At 42.9% G+C, this 20,548-nt stretch overlaps 2 protein-coding genes across 2 annotated transcripts in view; one reads left to right on the top strand and one right to left on the bottom strand.

Annotated features, from left to right (window-relative positions):
* Positions 1-20,548, top strand: part of LOC143295950 (uncharacterized) — a 343,443-nt gene that overhangs the window by 296,408 nt on the left and 26,487 nt on the right. The window lies entirely within an intron of this gene.
* LOC143295726 (zinc finger protein-like 1) overlaps positions 12,636-20,548 on the bottom strand; it is a 12,027-nt gene continuing 4,114 nt past the window's right edge. The window contains exons 3-6 of the mRNA XM_076607347.1: positions 19,926-20,119; positions 17,485-17,749; positions 16,670-16,787; positions 12,636-15,018 (exon numbers count right to left, since the gene is read on the bottom strand). Coding sequence (XP_076463462.1) covers positions 14,820-15,018; positions 16,670-16,787; positions 17,485-17,749; positions 19,926-20,119 — 776 coding nt within the window. The 3' untranslated portion in view covers positions 12,636-14,819. The remainder of the gene's footprint in view (positions 15,019-16,669; positions 16,788-17,484; positions 17,750-19,925; positions 20,120-20,548) is intronic.

Here is a 20,548-nt window from a genome sequence, read left to right as displayed (position 1 = left end):
TGGTGAGTTCATATATGTAGATATATATATATATATTTTTTTTTTTGGTTTTGTTTTCTGTGCTCAAAACAACACCAGTCCTTGCTTGTGCATCTTTGCAGAGGTAACAGCTTTGAAGTAAAAAAAAAAAAAAAAAAAAAAAAAAAAAAAGAATGAGAAAAAAAACACAAAAAACACAGAAACAAAAAACAGAAGAAAAAAAAGCAAGCGAACACTTGCTCTATTCTGTGTAGTTAGGATAATGTGTCTTTTTTTCTTTTTTTTTTTCTTTTTTTTGTTTGTTTCACATGGTTGGTTGGTTTTTATTTAGACTGTTGTTGTTTTAGTTGTCAGTGTTTGGTCTTTGTTACTCAGTGTGTGTGTGTGTGTCACTGTGCCCTTGTTACTGTGTGTTGCTGTGTCCTTGTTACTGTGTGTGTGTCACTGTGTCCTTGTTACTGTGTGTTGCTGTGTCCTTGTTACTGTGTGTGTGTCACTGTGTCCTTGTTACTGTGTGTTGCTGTGTCCTTGTTACTGTGTGTGTGTCACTGTGTCCTTGTTACTCTGTGTGTATGTGTGTGTGTCACTGTGTCCTTGTTACTGTGTGTGTGTCACTGTCCTTGTTACTCTGTGTGTGTGTGTGTGTGTGTCATTGTGTCCTTGTTACTGTGTGTTGCTGTGTCCTTGTTACTGTGTGTGTGTCACTGTGTCCTTGTTACTCTGTGTGTATGTGTGTGTGTCACTGTGTCCTTGTTACTGTGTGTGTATGTGTGTGTGTCACTGTCCTTGTTACTCTGTGTGTATGTGTGTGTGTCACTGTGTCCTTGTTACTGTGTGTGTGTCACTGTCCTTGTTACTCTGTGTGTGTGTGTGTGTGTCACGGTGTCCTTGTTACTGTGTGTTGCTGTGTCCTTGTTACTGTGTGTGTGTCACTGTGTCCTTGTTACTGTGTGTGTATGTGTGTGTGTCACTGTGTCCTTGTTACTGTGTGTGTGTCACTGTCCTTGTTACTCTGTGTGTGTGTGTGTGTGTCACAGTGTCCTTGTTACTGTGTGTTGCTGTGTCCTTGTTACTGTGTGTGTGTGTCACTGTGTCCTTGTTACTCTGTGTGTATGTGTGTGTCACTGTGTCCTTGTTACTGTGTCTGTGTGTCACTGTCCTTGTTACTCTGTGTGTGTGTGTGTGTGTGTCACTGTGTCCTTGTTACTGTGTGTTGCTGTGTCCTTGTTACTGTGTGTGCGTCACTGTCCTTGTTACTGTGTGTGTGTGTGTGTGTGTGTGTGACTGTGTCCTTATTACTGTTTGTGTATGTGTGTGTGTGTGTGTCACTGTGCCCTTGTTACTGTGTGTGTCACTGTGTCCTTGTTACTGTGTGTGTCACTGTGTCCTTGTTACTGTGTGTGTCACTGTGCCCTTGTTACTGTGTATATGTCACTGTGCCCTTGTCACTGTGTGTGTGTCACTGTGTTCTTGTTACTGTGTGTGTGTCACTGTGCCGTCTTGCTCTGTGCGTGTGTCACTGTGCCGTCTTGCTCTGTGTGTGTGTCACTGTGCCGTCTTGCTCTGTGCGTGTGTCACTGTGCCCTTGTCACTGTGTGTATGTGTTTGTGTGTGTATCAATGTCTCCTTGTCACTGTGTGTGTGTGTGTGTGTGTGTGTGTGTCACTGTGCCCTTGTTACTGTGTGTTTGTGTGTGTGTGTGTGTCACTGTGCCCTTGTTACTGTGTGTGTGTGTGTGTGTCACTGTGCCCTTCCCTTCAAGTTGTGTGTGTAAAGCCTGTCAGCAAGTATTACTTTCAATGCTGAACACGTTACATTTAAACATTGAATATTAGTTCAAATGATTTGACATAAACTGAATTGCGAGTTGCACAAGTTTATATATGTATACATATATAGATATAAACACATTTGTGTGTAAAAGACAGTGTGCAGAAAGTAAGTAGTAAGTTCACAGATGCGTAGACAGTTCTGAAGTATGTTTGCCTTGGTGTGCGTTTTGACTCCAATATGTATTCTGTTTTCTGACGTTGAAGTGATAAACCTTCTTTGATTTGATGGTACAAAATGTGCATTCCTGTGTTGATTATGACATATTATATATGTGATGTATATAGATATATAGATATATAGATATATATATATATATATATATAACAGCTTATTTAATAACTTGACATGATTCCTTCCATATGCACTGGAGCAGCTTGAGTTGAGAAGTGAAGGAGGACTGTGCAGTGTGCTTGTTGAATGCACTTGTTGTTGGTAGCTGTGACTGCCTGTGGTGTGTCACAGTACACAGTGTCTGTGTTCTCTGCCTGTGGTGTGTCACAGTACACAGTGTCTGTGTTCTCTGCCTGTGGTGTGTCACAGTACACAGTGTCTGTGTTCTCTGCCTGTGGTGTGTCACAACACACAGTGTGTTCTCTGCCTGTGGTGTGTCACAACACACAGTGTCTGTGTTCTCTGTCTGTGGTGCGTCACAACACACAGTGTCTGTGTTCTCTGTCTGTGGTGCGTCACAACACACAGTGTCTGTGTTCTCTGCCTGTGGTGTGTCACAGTACACAGTGTCTGTGTTCTCTGCCTGTGGTGCGTCACAACACACAGTGTCTGTGTTCTCTGCCTGTGGTGTGTCACAGTACACAGTGTCTGTGTTCTCTGCCTGTGGTGTGTCACAGTACACAGTGTCTGTGTTCTCTGCCTGTGGTGTGTCACAACACACAGTGTCTGTGTTCTCTGCCTGTGGTGTGTCACAGCACACAGTGTGTTCTCTGCCTGTGGTGTGTCACAACACACAGTGTGTTCTCTGTCTGTGGTGTGTCACAACACACAGTGTATGTGTTCTCTGCCTGTGGTGTGTCACAGTACACAGTGTCTGTGTTCTCTGCCTGTGGTGTGTCACAACACACAGTGTGTTCTCTGCCTGTGGTGTGTCACAACACACAGTGTATGTGTTCTCTGCCTGTGGTGTGTCACAGTACACAGTGTCTGTGTTCTCTGCCTGTGGTGCGTCACAACACACAGTGTCTGTGTTCTCTGCCTGTGGTGTGTCACAACACACAGTGTGTTCTCTGCCTGTGGTGTGTCACAACACACAGTGTATGTGTTCTCTGCCTGTGGTGCGTCACAGTACACAGTGTATGTGTTCTCTGCCTGTGGTGCGTCACAACACACAGTGTCTGTGTTCTCTGCCTGTGGTGTGTCACAACACACAGTGTCTGTGTTCTCTGCCTGTGGTGTGTCACAACACACAGTGTGTTCTCTGCCTGTGGTGTGTCACAACACACAGTGTCTGTGTTCTCTGTCTGTGGTGCGTCACAACACACAGTGTCTGTGTTCTCTGCCTGTGCTTCCAGGAGACGGCTCAATGCTATGTCTGTGTCGTGACACTGTCAGTTTTAGCTGTCCCGCCGTAGTCACCAATATGAAATCGCCCTCCCTTCAAAATGATAAACAAATACAGAGTATGTTTGTGTTTGCCAGTCAGCACAAGTGTTTGTGCCAGCTGTAGGATGTTTATGGATGTGTCTGATATAAAAAGCACTTGAATTTCCTTCTTAGGTATTTAAAAAGTTTGCAACCAGAAGATTTAACATTCCAAATGATGTGGCCAAATTTTACCAAACAGATTGAAGCAAATCCTAAGATTAATCTGAGTTAGGGTAAGAGTTGTACACTGAGTGTTGATGGCCGTATCTCCATCCAAAGGAAAGAACAACAGTTGTACACTGAGTGTTGATGGCCGTATCTCCATCCAAAAGAAAGAACAACAGTTGTACACTGAGTGTTGATGGCCGTATCTCCATCCAAAAGAAAGAACAACAGTTGTACACTGAGTGTTGATGGCCGTATCTCCGTCCAAAAGAAAGAACAGCAGTTCACTTGTACACTGAGTGTTGATGGCCGTATCTCCGTCCAAAAGAAAGAACAGCAGTTCACTTGTACACTGAGTGTTGATGGCCGTATCTCCATCCATAGGAAAGAACAACAGTTGTACACTGAGTGTTGATGGCCGTATCTCCATCCATAGGAAAGAACAACAGTTGTACACTGAGTGTTGATGGCCGTATCTCCATCCAAAAGAAAGAACAACAGTTGTACACTGAGTGTTGATGGCCGTATCTCCGTCCAAAAGAAAGAACAGCAGTTCACTTGTACACTGAGTGTTGATGGCCATATCTCCATCCAAAGGAAAGAACAACAGTTCACTTGTACACTGACTTGGGCGCTACCTGCTTGGTCAGACTGAACGATAGAAAACAAAACTCAGTGCTGCAGAAGGGCCTGTGTGTGTGTGTGTGTGTGTGTGTGCGTGTGTGTGTGTGTGTGTGTGTGTGTGTGTAGCTATGAAAGAGTTGCTTACAAATCTGCTTTTGAACTCTGAATTGGAGAAGTGTGGGGAAGAATCTATTTTGATGAAGGGAAAAATTGGTAAAGTTAATATTTATTTTTTATTTATTTATCAACATATGTCTTGATGGTTCATTTACATGAATGGTGCACTTTATAAGGGCATATGTTACTGATTCCTAAACATGTAAAGTTTGTTTCTTGCGTTAACGTTGTGAACATTGCAGCCTGTACACAGTCATAATCTGTACCTTTTTTTGCAGCCTAGAAGTGTGTGTGTTTTTTTGTGTTTTTTTTTATCACTGCTTTGTTGTATGAATATTATTTTACTTTTATTATGAAAAACCCGTCCTTGAAAGTAACATTGCCTTTTCTTCAGGAGATGTCTTTTCTTGTTAATTGACCCATGTATTTGTATTGTCAGGATGTGTGTGTGTGTGTGTGTGTGTGTTTGTGTGTGTGTGTGTAGAAAGTGGTACTGAGGTCAGGTCAACTATTCCTATGGCTTCCCCTGTAAGTGTGTTAAACAAGATACAACTCCCTGAAATCCATTTGGTTCGTCCTGTTCCACACCACACCACAGTATTATCATCAGTTAGGTCAGCGATGTACATTTTAGCATGTATCTTTTGTGTGTGTGTGTGTGTGTGTGTTGGCTCTCTTCCCTAAGCTAGCAATCCTCCCACAATCTTTGCTTTCACATTGTGAAATATTCCCTGCACAAGATGTATCATTCCATCTGCTTTACAGTGTGACATTGTTGTAGAAATGAAACAGTTCCAGTCTGTAATGATTTGCCCTGGTTTTTTTTTTTTTTTTTTTTTTTTTTTTTTGTGGGTTTGGTTTTTCTTTTCATGGCATGCATGGATCAGTTGGGGCGCTTTGTTACTTCCTTGAAACTGAAACTTTGGATGTGTTGACATGATTTTTTTTTTAGCTGTTAGTAGTCTGTGATGGATCATTGTCAGGCATTACCTGCGCAGTGACAGGTTGGGGTGGTGAGATGATGTTGAAGAGTTGTGATGGATCATTGTCAGGTATCATTGTCAGGCATTACCTGCGCAGTGACAGGTTGGGGTGGTGAGATGATGTCGAAGAGATGTGGTGGATCATTGTCAGGTATATCATTGTCAGGTATATCATTGTCAGGCATTACCTGCACAGTGACAGGTTGGGGTGGTGAGATGATGTTGAAGAGTTGTGATGGATCATTGTCAGGTATATCATTGTCAGGCATTACCTGCACAGTGACAGGTTGGGGTGGTGAGATGATGTCGAAGAGATGTGATGGATCATTGTCAGGTATCATTCATTGTCAGGCATTACCTGCGCAGTGACAGGTTGGGGTGGTGAGATGATGTTGAAGAGTTGTGATGGATCATTGTCGGGTATCATTGTCAGGCATTACCTGCGCAGTGACAGGTTGAGGTGGTGAGATGATGTCGAAGAGATGTGATGGATCATTGTCAGGTATATCATTGTCAGGCATTACCTGCACAGTGACAGGTTGGGGTGGTGAGATGATGTCGAAGAGTTGTGATGGATCATTGTCAGGTATATCATTGTCAGGCATTACCTGCACAGTGACAGGTTGGGGTGGTGAGATGATGTTGAAGAGATGTGATGGATCATTGTCAGGTATCATTCATTGTCAGGCATTACCTGCGCAGTGACAGGTTGGGGTGGTGAGATGATGTCGAAGAGATGTGATGGATCATTGTCAGGTATCATTATCAGGCATTACCTGCGCAGTGACAGGTTGGGGTGGTGAGATGATGTTGAAGAGTTGTGATGGATCATTGTCAGGTATCATTCATTGTCAGGCATTACCTGCACAGTGACAGGTTGGGGTGGTGAGATGATGTCGAAGAGTTGTGATGGATCGTTGTCAGGTATCATTCATTGTCAGGCATTATCTGCGCAGTGACAGGTTGGGGTGGTGAGATGATGTTGAAGAGATGTGATGGATCATTGTCAGGTATCATTCATTGTCAGGCATTACCTGCGCAGTGACAGGTTGGGGTGGTGAGATGATGTTGAAGAGTTGTGATGGATCATTGTCAGGTATCATTGTCAGGCATTACCTGCACAGTGACAGGTTGGGGTGGTGAGATGATGTCGAAGAGTTGTGATGGATCGTTGTCAGGTATCATTCATTGTCAGGCATTACCTGCACAGTGACAGGTTGGGGTGGTGAGATGATGTCGAAGAGATGTGATGGATCATTGTCAGGTATCATTCATTGTCAGGCATTACCTGCACAGTGACAGGTTGGGGTGGTGGCTACAGGAGAGACGGGTGCCTCGACAGCAAACCCAGGCGAGGACGACACAGAGCAGAGAACGGACTTGTACCATGGCTGGGGATTTCTGTAGGTCTGAGTGATGTGCCATGCAGGGTCTGTGTTGTGTAGTGGTTCAGTGAGGACTGTGTGGGTGAAGGGGGGGTGGTAGCTTGTTCTGGGTCAGGGAAACATCAGGCATTGTGTGTGTGTGTGTGTGTGTGTGTGTGTGTGCGCCCTTCAGACATTTTTCCTTTGTCTGGCTGGTGTGACCCAGCGGCCCTGTGTATGCTGGGAAATGGGTGTGTGTGTGTCGGGAAGAGGGGGGGGGGGGGGGGGACAGAATGGACTCTTCCAGGCAGTCATTCATTTTGTCTTGCCATTTCTTTAGTTTTACTACTGCATTGTGCTAAAGGGTGGAAAACATGATTTTTTTTTTTTTTTTTTTTTTTTTTTTGTGGGATGGGGGGAAAACATGTCATTGAGTCATTCACTGCAGAATGGAATCTCATTGGGGAATTCATTCTTTTGCTGTTGAGTTTTGTTTAAATTTTATTCCAACTAGAACTGTGGGACCTTTCTGGATACACAGATGACCTTCATGTTTTTTTTTAAAATTTTTTTAATTTTTATTCTGCTCTGATTTTGTTTGGTTCTGTTTTGCACTGCTTCTTGTTTTGTAGTAACATCAGTATTATGTAAATGGAGAAACTGTATACTTTACTTACAGAATGAACTACTGTTATCCCTACATATATATCCATTGTTGTGTGGTGAGGTGGCTACAGAGAGGTGAGCCTTTTTTTTTTTTTTTTTTTTTTTTTTTTTTCAGAACCTACTGTACAGATGATGCGGTTCTGGAAGTGCGTGCGGTGTGTTGTTGTTATTGTTGTTTTGGTGTGTACATCAGTGTCTGGGTTGTCATGGTCATTTGGCCACTGAGCACAGAGGCTTTACAAGCTTTGTAGACTGTGATACGAAATGAAGAATGGTATTTACCATGTACTTTCTGTGATCTTTCCCGTACACTGATCTTTATTCCAGTCAGTTACAGGTTGGTTAGTTGGTTGGTTTTCCTTCAGCTGAGCCATCCATTAGTCAGGCTGTGCTTTGTGGGTTTGTTTGTTGGTGGTTGTTTTTTTTTTTTAACTGCATTATGATTTGGTCAAATCCTAGGTTGCTTTTTTCCAGGTGTCTGTACTGTGTATTGGAGAGTATTGTCCAGTGGTATGGGTCAAGAAGTTCCGTCCAATGTATGTACTTTGCAGAGTTGTATGATGATTGGTGTGCCTGTATTAAAAATTTTTTATCATGGACTTTATACTTCATGTGTGCTTTCTTTTCCCTTTTTTTTTTTTTTTTTTTTTGTCTATACTTTTCCGTTTTATTTACTTGTATCATTTCCTGTTTTTGAAACTGTCAGAGAAACGATTTTACATTGCTAGTGTCTTATCATGAATTATTATTATCATTACTGTCAGAGATAAAGTTTGACATTGCTAGTGTCTTATCATGAATGGTTATTATCATTGTTGCTAATTATCGCCTGGCCAGTGGCACAAGGACCTCCCCCAGGGCTGTAGTGTCCTCTGGGTGTTTGGGGTGTGCTACGGTTTGTGGTCTACCTGTGGTAAGGAGGATCGGGAAGCTCAAGGCAGAATGACCAAAGAAAAGCTCCCTGTTTGGAGTGGAATGAAGTGACCAGTTTGTTCAACTTGGGTTTTTTTTTTTTTTTTCCCATCTCTGACTGTGTAGAACACCAGCTTATAGGGTTTTCTTTTTATACAGCAGTGTGAAATCAGGCAAACGACAGACAACACACAAGATCTAACAGCTTGGGCAAGGGGATACTTCATGTCTCACAAGGTATGAGCACTCACACACACACACACACACACACACAGAGGTATTGATAGCAACTTCTATGCAGACCACAGGAAAGTTCACAACCAGGCCAGTATTTGTACTTGTCCAACGACCAGATAGTCACGACTGCCAGTTTGGGAGAAACAACTTTTGAAGACAGTGTCTGTTTCCTGACCCATTTCCTTTTCCTCTGCCTGCCTTTTTCACTGATTAATTTAAGTAAATAATGTGAATTGCTGCATGTGCAACTGTGCATATGTGTATGCATATAACAGTGTGTCCTTTTCTCAGTGTAGATGAAATTGAAAGAGTCCCCATAAACTGTGTTGGAAAGAAGAAAACACAAAATGAAATGAAAGAAAAAAAAAGAAGAAGATAAATTAGAAAAGGGATTTTTTTTTTTTTCAAATTCTTTTGACTGTGATAGACATGGAGAGTGATTGTGATTGTAGCCTTGAAACTGATGTGACAGTGACATATGTCCATATGAAAGAGTGAAGTGGAAGTAAAAAGGTGACCTGAATAAGTATTTAAATTTAGATAAATATCCATATCTATCAAGCAATTAAAAAAAAAATTTGGGGGGTATAAATTATGAAACTTTCCAAAGGACTGACGCAAGTGTTTTCACATTTGAAAACAGTGCATTTTGCACCAAACTTTCCAACTGGAAGAGGATGTGGACAACTAGAAGGGATTTGCATGTCTATATATAGAACTGATAACAGTAAATGGTACAGCGCTTTGAAGCTCACCACCACTGTTTCTTTCCCTCTGTCTTTGAAGTGACCCCCCAGCATTGTGTGTGAAGGTGGTAGATGTACATTGTCAGCACAGCTGTTGACATGCCATATGAATGAACTGTGAAGTGGTCATTGAAGTTCTCACGGACTGTCAGACACACACACACACACACACACAGAAAGAGTTAAAGAAAGAAAGAAAAAAAAAGCTCTACTTTTTCAAAATAGCAAAGCTCGGTCTGAATACATTTGAAAATTGGGTGGTCTGTGAATACAAAACATTTCTTGAAGTTTGGGTAGTCTGTGAAAACAAGACATTTCTTAAAGTTTGGATGGTGTGTGATGCATTCACTTTGAGACTGCTGTACACTTGTTTTCCTGTTATGTATCTGCTTTTTTTCTTTTTCTTTTCTTTTGGATGTGAATTTCAGGAGTGAGGGACACTAACGGTTGTGGCATGCGTTTGTTGGAAGTTGTACGTTACTCCTGGTGAGTCAGACTCGGTCATCGCAGGCGATAAGACGTGCAGGCAAAAGGGACGACACGAAGAAATAATCAGACAAGCAAGAGCAGAAAAGTGCTTCCAGGGAGAAGTCCTGTATGACGGTAGAGCATTCCATTTCTTTGGGTTTTCCCACTGACAGTTTGAACAGCAGGGTGACAGGTGCTGTGACTGAATGGTTACAGCACTGGATTCCCCCCCCCAGTTTCCGGAGTTCGATGCCCAGTTTTGGCGTACGTGGTGGGTGGAGGGTGGGAGATATATTTAAAATCTCCCAGGTCAACGTATGTGCAGACATGCTAGTTCCTGAACCCCCTTCATGTGTATATGCATGTTGAAGATTAAATATTTATGTTAAAGATTCATGGGTTATGTAAAGAACATACCCAGCATGCACATGCTGAAAACTGAGTATGGCTGCCTGCATGGTCGTACTCATAAAATGTCCACTCATACATAGAGTGAACATGGGAGTTGCAGCCAACAAATGCAGAAGTGGGCAGGAAATCTGTGGGATGCCCCAGATAGGTTTCAGTTGAGTGAAGCATCAGTTGGATACCTAAAATGGGTTTCAGTTGAGTGAAGCATCCATGGTATGCCTGTACTGGGTTTCAGTTGAGTGAAGCAATCCTCTGTTTGATGCCCAAAATGCGTTACAGAAAGACACACCAGAACTGGCAGCAATAGTCGTAAGCTGCTGCTTGAATTTGTTTCAGTGTGGAAGTCTCTTGGGAGTTGTAAGATGTAATCATGTTGAAATCAGCATTAGCCCTATTTTTAATGATGGTTTGGGGGAAAGGGATAATGAAAGTTTACAATTGTCTAGGATTTTTTTAATAAAAAAATTTGTTCTACAATGACCTTCATCATCTAATATCCAAAGCAAAGCAACTGATTTTTATTTTATTATTGGAATAAACAGTGGGGGATGTAATCTTGCTATTCCAGAAAAAAAAAGTGTTGGTGTCTGGCTCTGACCACTTTGTTACTGGTCACTTACATAACTTTGGTTCTTTTTTTGCTAGCCATCATTATGTCCAGTATAAGAAATATATCTCCTTTTTAATTACACTGTTTCTTTATCAGTTTTTTATCATTCCAGATTAGATTGGTATGTGGTTGAAATAAAGTATTGTTATCATCTGTGATTGTGTTGCTGGTTATTTTGTTCGACAGTTTGTGGAGGTGGGTTTGAGTGAGTGTGAGTAAATTCATGTGTGTACGTTAGTGTTCAGTATGGTGACATGGAAATTGTATTGTTTGAAGAACATTCATGAGTTCAGTCATTTCACTACAGTTTCCACTGAACACATGCACAAATACACAATTTGTACATGTCACACACACACACTTGCTGAGGAATAGAACTGAGTGTGTATGGTCATGCACAATTTCTAAATTCAAACTCTGATCCTTTTTTTTTTTTTTTTTTAATTTACCCCAACTATTTACAGTGTCGTACAGAAGTGAAGAGACATACAAAGCCTTACAACACAGGTGAAGAGAATGTGTCATAAGATGAAAAACAGTGACACACTGCACCCTGCTGTCTCCACACACACACACACACCAGGTCCAAAGTACCTCACAAGAAAGGAAGAAACAAAAAATAGAGAAAAACACCCTCAACTATCCACCTTTTGTGTGTGTGTGTGTGTGTGTTCAAGAAAACAAATGTTCTTGACCAGGGAGCAATGTCCAACATAATGCAAAACTAACACTGCTTCAGTTTCACATGGAACAACACTGTGTCAATTCAAAATGAGAAATTCATCTCCACATATGATGACAATGTCAATGGAAAAATCGTGTGACAACAAATCTTTCAATCAAACATAAAGTTTCCATGGAAGCATCATATGACAACAGACATGTCAATGAAAGAGAACTAAGTTTCTATGGAAACATGTGACACCAGACATGACAACGAAACAGAACAAAAGTTTCTATGGAAACATCACATGACAACAAACATGTCAATGAAACAGAACAAAGTTTCTATAGAAACATGTGACAACAAACATGTCAATGGAACATAACAAACCAGGACACAAAAAGGATTTCCGTATACAATGCAAGTGATTATCAAAAAGTGAAATCAAATATCTGTGCACTACAGTAATCAACATTCACTGCACAGTGAGAATGGAAACACTGGCAGTTTGCTGATTTTGTTCTGTGTGACAAAACAGAATGAACAGAAAAAAACATCTGAACATTAACTCCTGTTACATGCAATCCTTTATTCATTGTTACACTATACAGGATCGATCCAGTCAAAATATCCTGCAAATTTCAAACACATCACACACACACACACACCTGTGTGAACACTCCCTCTAAATCAAAGTTGTATCTTCATATCACCTTCTCTCTCCAGCTATTCCCTTCATACACGTAGCACCCACCCTTATCTTGGAAACATGTGTCTTCAACTGTGCACCAGGAAACAGACATACCTTGCTTCTCCAAAGTCTTCATGCCTCAATCCTTCACAATGCAGTGGCAACAGACAACATGTAGGCATAATCAACTGAAACAAAACCACTGATTTTTTTTTTCCCAACCATTCATCACCAACTGGCCAAGAAATTATTTGTTGGGGAGAGCGCGTCGCTATGCTGCAGTGCCACCCAATGTAAGTTTTACCAAATGTATTGTTCTTCAAGATGGCAACAGAACCAATACATTCACTCAGACAACTTCATCCACTCATGGGGTCACAACTCTCCCCACTCATTCCTTTATCATTCAAATATACCCACGAGAAAACAAACATCTCGCAGCCATTCAAAAAATACAACACACACACACACGCACCCCCAGACACACACACACACACACAAGCTTATTCAAAAATCATGCACATACATTTCCTCTTTCAACTTTAAACATTCACAGGAGCACCACACTCATTACACATTCCTTTAATGTTCAACTGTACCTAAAATACAACAAAATCTAACCATTCAAAAAACATACAGCACACATACATATGTGCATGTGTGTGTGTGTGCGTGCAGTGTGTGCATGTGTGACTATGCACAAGTTTTTATATTGATATGCACTTGTATGTATCCTAATTTTTTTTTCTGTATCTGTGTTTGTGTATGACTTTCGATTTATGTTTGTATCTTGTTATGTACTATCTCCCCCCCCCCCACCCCCCGCCCCCTAATATTCCTTGTGACCCCAGGTACACTTGGTAATAAAGACATAATCTATTCTATACACATACACAATTTTGTAATACATATCAATAAAATAAATACAGGAAATAAATAGGTAAATATAAAATCGATAAACACAATAAAATAAATGAGTTCTGCACAATCACAAATAAATCACTTTTTCCCATAGTGGTTGCATCTCACAAAAATGCTCTTTTCACTTTTATTGACACAAAAACACAGATACTTGGACTGTAAAAAAACAATTGATCATGGTAAAAACATTGACAATTCACAAAGAAGCAAAAACTGCACAGAACACACACACACACACACACACACACACACACACACACACACAAAACAGCCACGGCAGTAAGGAATAAACCAGCAGAGAACGAAACTTTTTTTTTCTTCTACAAATACTAATTCTTCTTCTTCTTCTTCTTCTGCGTTCATGGGCTGCAACTCCCACGTTCACTCGTATATACACGAGTGGGCTTTTGCGTGTATGACCGTTTTTACCTCGCCATGTAGGCAGCCATACTCCGCTTTCGGGGGTGTGCATGCTGGGTATGTACTTGTTTCCATAACCCACCGAACGCTGACATGGATTACATGATCTTTAACGTGCGTATTTGATCTTTTGCTTGCGTGTACACACGAAGAGGGTTCAGGTACTAGCAGGTCTGCACACATGTTGACCTGGGAGATCGGAAAAATCTCAACCCTTTACCCACCAGGCGCCGTCACCGAGATTCGAACCCGGGACCCTCTGATTGAAAGTCCAACACTTCAACCATTCGGCTATTGCGCCCATCTTCTACTAATTCTAGTCCCTCATTGTTTGTTTAGTAATGATCAGCCAGATCAGAAAGGGAACCACAACCTTTTTTTTTTTTTTTTGCTGTTGTTTTGGTTGCACAAACAATACTTTGTTACTGACAAAACACTTTCAGAAAAAAGAATGACAAAACGTTAGCTAAAGCAAAAATTGTTGCAATTCCAGCAAATGCCCAGACATGTTTCTGTTGCCTGAGCATTGTAACAGATACCATCTCTCACATCTGAATCACACGCACACACACGCACGCACACACACGCACGCACACACATGCACACACAAATGCACACACACAGAGGGAAGAAAGGAGGCCACATTTTGGCCATAAATGTTACATGTATGTCTGAGTGTGTATATGTACGTGCTTGAAATCTTGACTGAATGAAACAGGAAACAAGTGATGAGCGCCCAATGGCAGCCATCAGTCAGCTCTACCCAGGTAAGCAGGCTGTCATGCAAAAGACCCCCGAGTTTGCAAAGTACTTAGAGCTTGGTCTCGGACTGAGCACAGGTACTGTATAAGTACCCATACCATTCATTCATTCATCCATTTTCCCCACAAGACTTTTCCAGCCCTGGAAATGTTTATCTCATTTCCCTAGAACTTTTCTAGACTTCACGACTCTGTACGAACCCTGGGGATTTCCAGAAGTCTTACAGACAATGCCTTGATGTTGGGATGTTCATGGGGTCCTACCAGTCTATTGGAGATGTTGATGGGGTCCTAGTGGGATGTTGATGGGTCCTAGTGGGGTTGGTGAGATGTTGATGGGTCCTAGTGGGATGTTGATGGGTCCTAGTGGGATGTTGATGGGGTCCTAGTGGGATGTTGGTGAGATGTTGATGGGGTCCTAGTGGGATGTTGATGGGTCCTAGTGGGATGTTGGTGAGATGTTGATGGGGTCCTAGTGAGATGTTGGTGAGATGTTGATGGGGTCCTAGTGGGATGTTGGTGAGATGTTGATGGGGTCCTAGTGGGATGTTGGTGAGATGTTGATGGGGTCCTAGTGGGATGTTGATGGGGTCCTAGTGGGATGTTGATGGGATGTTGATGGGGTCCTAGTGGGATGCTGATGGGGTCCTAGTCTAGCACCTCCTGCTGCACCTTGATGTTGGGGTTGTTCATGGGGTCCAGGAACGGGTCGTCCTCTGTGGCCTGCCGCCCCAGCTGGGAGAAGATGATGAGGAGGGTGATGAAGGCGATGACACCGATGATGAGCACCATGAAGAAACGTTTCCTCACAGCCCCTGGGTCCTTCCTCCTGCCCCCGTCCCTCGACCTGCAGGACACACATCACTCAGTGAAACTCCACACCACACCACCATGCCCTGTCCCTCGACCTGCAGGACACACATCACTCAGTGAAACTCCACACCACACCACCATGCCCCGTCCCTTGAACTGCAGGACACACATCACTCAGTGAAACTCCACACCACACCACCATGCCCCGTCCCTTGAACTGCAGGACACACATCACTCAGTTAAACTCCACACCACACCACCATGCCCCGTCCCTTGAACTGCAGGACACACATCACTCAGTGAAACTCCACACCACCATGCCCCGTCCCTTGACCTGCAGGACACACATCACTCAGTTAAACTCCACACCACACCACCATGCCCCGTCCCTTGAACTGCAGGACACACATCACTCAGTTAAACTCCACACCACCATGCCCCGTCCCTTGACCTGCAGGACACACATCACTCAGTTAAACTCCACACCACCATGCCCCATCCCTCGACCTGCAGGACACACATCACTCAGTGAAACTCCACACCACCATGCCCCATCCCTCGACCTGCAGGACACACATCACTCAGTGAAACTCCACACCACCATGCCCTGTCCCTCGACCTGCAGGACACACATCACTCAGTTAAACTCCACACCACACCATCATGCCCCATCCCTCGACCTGCAGGACACACATCACTCAGTGAAACTCCACACCACCATGCCCCATCCCTCGACCTGCAGGACACATCACTCAGTTAAACTCCACACCACACCACCATGCCCTGTCCCTCGACCTGCAGGACACACATCACTCAGTGAAACTCCACACCACACCACCATGCCCTGTCCCTCGACCTGCAGGACACACATCACTCAGTTAAACTCCACACCACCATGCCCTGTCCCTCGACCTGCAGGACACACATCACTCAGTGAAACTCCACACCACACCACCATGCCCTGTCCCTCGACCTGCAGGACACACATCACTCAGTTAAACTCCACACCACCATACCACGTCCCTCGACCTGCAGGACACACATCACTCAATTAAACTCCACACCACCATGCCCTATCCCTCGACCTGCAGGACACACATTACTCAGTGAAACTCCACACCACCGTGCCCCATCCCTCGACCTGCAGGACACACATCACTCAGTGAAACACCACAACACCACGCAGCTTTCAATGCTGGCCAAGCCGCTCCTCTCTAGGACCTGGAGGTTGGAGACCCTGTCTTGCCACTTTATGCCGAGGATCTTTCGTAGGCATCTCTGGTGAAACTGCTCAAGTTGTTGAATGTGACAGCGATACATCGTCCATGTTTCACAGTGTACAACAAGTAGGACAGCACAACAGCTCTGTAGGTTTTTGATTTTGGTGCTGTGCCTGATGCCTTCGTTGTTCCACAGCCTGTTGTTGAGTCTGCCAAAGGCGGAGCTGGCCTTGGCGATGCGCAGCTTCACTTCTGCATCAAGGACTTAACAAAGTACCATGGTACCAATGGACTGAACAAAGTGTCATGGTATCAAAGGACTGAACAAAGTACCATGGTACCAAAGGACTGAACAAAGTGTCATGGTACCAAAGGACTGAACAAAGTACCATGGTACCAAAGGACTGAACAAAGTACCATGGTATCAAAGGACTGAACAAAGTGTCATGATATCAAAGGACTGACCTGAACCAGTGCGCCAACCACTGGAAGGCCGGTCTCCGTTTGTACTTGTCTTCATCGTGATCGTGGGACTGGTTGAAGAGACCATCGTCTTTGGTGGAGTCAAACAGCTTGCGCGGGTCTGCACAACACACACATCCACCCCACATGATGGACATCACACATCCACCCCACATGATCCAATCACAGACACAATGTAACACAATACACCATGAAAACAGACACAATGTAACACAACACACCATGAAAACAGACACAATGTAACACAATACACCATGAAAACAGACACAATGTAACACAATACACCATGAAAACAGACACAATGTAACACAATACACTATGAAAACAGACACAATGTAACACAATACACCATGAAAACAGACACAATGTAACACAATACACCATGAAAACAGACACAATGTAACACAATACACTATGAAAACAGACACAATGTAACACAATACACTATGAAAACAGACACAATGTAACACAATACACCATGAAAACAGACACAATGTAACACAATACACTATGAAAACAGACACAATGTAACACAATACACCATGAAAACAGACACAATGTAACACAATACACTATGAAAACAGACACAATGTAACACAACACACCATGAAAACAGACACAATGTAACACAATACACTATGAAAACAGACACAATGCAACACAACACACTATGAAAACAGACACAATGTAACACAACACACCATGAAAACAGACACAATGCAACACAACACACTATGAAAACGAGGACAGACACAATGTTGCCAAGTGCATTATGAAAGCCAAAAGAGACAACTGACTGCTGAACTGCCGGGCTGACGTCCCCTCGTCCACATTGATGACGCTGTGAGAACTGCCGCCCGGGGGCGCAGGGTTGGGGGTGGGGGTGGCGGAGTAGGGCAACACCTGGGCACTGGGACGGGTGACCCCCGTGGAGGTGGGGGGTAGGCCAGCAGAGTTGTCCGCCCTGAGTGGCGTGCTGGTCATAGGGGTGGTGGAGGTGGTGGCCGCCTTCTCTGCGGGGGGCCCGGGGGGTGGTGGGGCCGGGAGATCAGGTTCTTCAATCTGCAGCAAGCAGTGGGCCTTCAGTGGGTTTCTCAAAGAGTTACTGCTTTCCCACAATTCATATATATATACGCTGCACCACATCTCTTAGACAGACACCCGACAACAGCATAATTCAGTCAGGCCTGAAGTGCCTATGTGTACGTATAAGAGTGAATTTCCTCTGGAGAACTTTGCCAGAACAACACTTACGTTGCCATGGGGTCCTTTTCCTGTGCACCAAGCGTGTGCTGCACACAGGGCTTTGGTTCATCATCTCAACTGAATGGCGAGATGCCAAGTTTGATTTTCCAGTCAAACTGGGGAGAATCAACGAGACAGGGATTTGAACCCAGCCCCTAACAGACACCGTACTGGCAGTTGAAGTCTCTTAACCATTCTGCTGCCTTCCTCCTTAGGAGTGGAGTGGTGGCCGAGTGACAGCACATCCTCCAAGAAAGCTGAGAGATCAGTATCAGTATCAGTAGCTCAAGGAGGCGTCACTGCGTTCGGTCAAAACCATATATGCTACACCACATCTGCCAAGCAGATGTCTGACCAGCAGCGTAACCCAATGCGCTTAGTCAGGCCTCAAAAAAAAAAAAAAAAAAAGATAATAAAATAAAAGAAATAATAAAAAGATTTTTTTAAAATAAATAAATAAAAAATAAAATAAATTGAATAAAAAATAATAGCTAAATACATAAAAATACTACTACTATTACTAATAATAATACAAAAAAAAAAAAAAGAAAAAAAAAAGAAAAAAAAAAAAAAAGAAAAAAAAGAAAAAAGAAAAAAAGAATGGGAGTGTATGGGATCAAATCCCACACTCGCCAGAATTTTCTCTTCACAAAAACTTGAGTGGTGGTGGTCTGGTGACAGTCGTTTGGATGAGATGTGATAACTGGGGTCTCCTGAGCAGCATGCATTTAGCAATGTAAAAGAAAAAAACCCATGTCAACGAGATTTATCCCTGGTACCATTTGTCGAAAAGTCCACTCTCATTTTATATCCATGTGTGTGCATGTGCATTACTGAAGCCTGAAAGAATGACACAAGAAAGGAATGATGATGGCCCAAAGGCAGTAGTCAGTCAGCTCTACCCAGGTAGGCAGCCTGGCTACCATGCAAAATTAATGACTAGGGCTGTGTTTATCAAGCACTTGGTGTTTCTTTCTGACTGAAGATAGGTGTATCATAGTATCAATAATTAATAGATAATAAATACACGTAATGATAATAGACCTTTGCTTAAGTGTGTCAGTTAAACAAACTGTAATGTGTGTTCACACTATGACGTCATCAGATACAATCATTCATCAACAGCATCATTTCCTCACAAAATCAGCATGTAGTTTTTTTCATCACTAAGCAAGCTACGCAGTGTCAAGAAAACTTTTCACCAAAACAGTCATGTTCAATTTTGCCAGAACAAAAAGTCCACTCTCATTTTATATCCATGTGTGTGCATGTGCATTACTGAAGCCTGACAGAATGACACAAGAAATGAATGATGTATTGCCCAAAGGCAGTAGTCAGTCAGCTCTACCCAGGTAGGCAGCCTGGCTACTGTGCAAAATTAATGACTAGGGCTGTGTTTATCGAGCACTTGGTGTTTGTTTCTGACTGAAGATAGGTGTATCATAGTATCAATAATTAATAGATAATAAATACACGTAATGATAACAGACCTTTGCTTAAGTGTGTCAGTTGAACAAACTGTAATGTGTGTTCACACTATGACGTCATCAGATACAATCATTCATCAACAGCATCATTTCCTCACAAAATCAGCATGTAGTTTTTTTCATCACTAAGCAAGCTACGCAGTGTCAAGAAAACTTTTCACCAAAACAGTCATGTTCAATTTTCAAAACTTCAAGCATCTTGGAAGACATATTTCAACAACAAATGTATTCAGTTTTCCAAATTGCTATGAAACACTATCATGAGAACCTATCATTGGAGAAAAAAAAAAAAAAAATGTCAATGCCATATACAATAAAAACAATAACAAAAAACAGATCAAAGGGGGGGGGGGGGGGGGGGGGGAAGCAGAAAAAACAACAACAACAAATTGTCTTAAATCCTAATCTAAAACCAGTACAAGACTGGGGCAAGGGAGGTTGGGGTGGGTGGGGTGGGGGGGCGGGGAGGGCGTGATCCCAACGTGGAACAAACCCCATCCACTGACCAGAGGCAAGCCCAGACCGGCGCGCGCCCAGTTGACTTGCTGCAGCAGCTGTCTCAGAGCATCGGCCACAGGGGTGGCCAGGTTGGCCGGAGGAAAGACGCAGGTGTTGCAGGAGGGACAGGTGTAGCCCGCAGGTGCCGTGTTGGGGGGCAACTGCTGGCAGTGGCGGTTAAGGCACAGCCAGTGAAACACATCTGAGACAGTCATTGAAACACATCTATGACAGTTATTGAAACACATCTGTGACACAACTACCTTTTTTCTTTTCATTTTCTTTTCTTTTAATTGATAGTCACGATCTTTGTGGCATTCTGCTTCAGTTCTCAAGTTGGGCTGGGGTTAACTGTATCAAATTCAGTAACTTTGGTTAATTCTTATTTTCAATTTCATGCAATCTCATTTTTTCTTCTTCTTCAAATTATATATAATTTCCATTTGTTTTATTTCTTTCTTTGTTTTGTTGTTTTGTTTGTTTCTTTCTTTGTTGTTATTGTTGTTGTTTGTTGTCTCTTCCCCAAGACCTGTTTATTAATCACATCATTTGAAAATCTCCATCCCCCTCAATTTCCTATCATTCTCTACACCCCTCAATCTCCACCCCCCTCCCCCCCTCAATTTCCTAT

This window comes from Babylonia areolata, chromosome 21, assembly GCF_041734735.1.
Source record: "Babylonia areolata isolate BAREFJ2019XMU chromosome 21, ASM4173473v1, whole genome shotgun sequence".
NCBI classification, from domain to species: Eukaryota; Metazoa; Mollusca; class Gastropoda; order Neogastropoda; family Buccinidae; genus Babylonia; species Babylonia areolata.
This window is presented reverse-complemented; position numbering and strand designations above follow the sequence as displayed.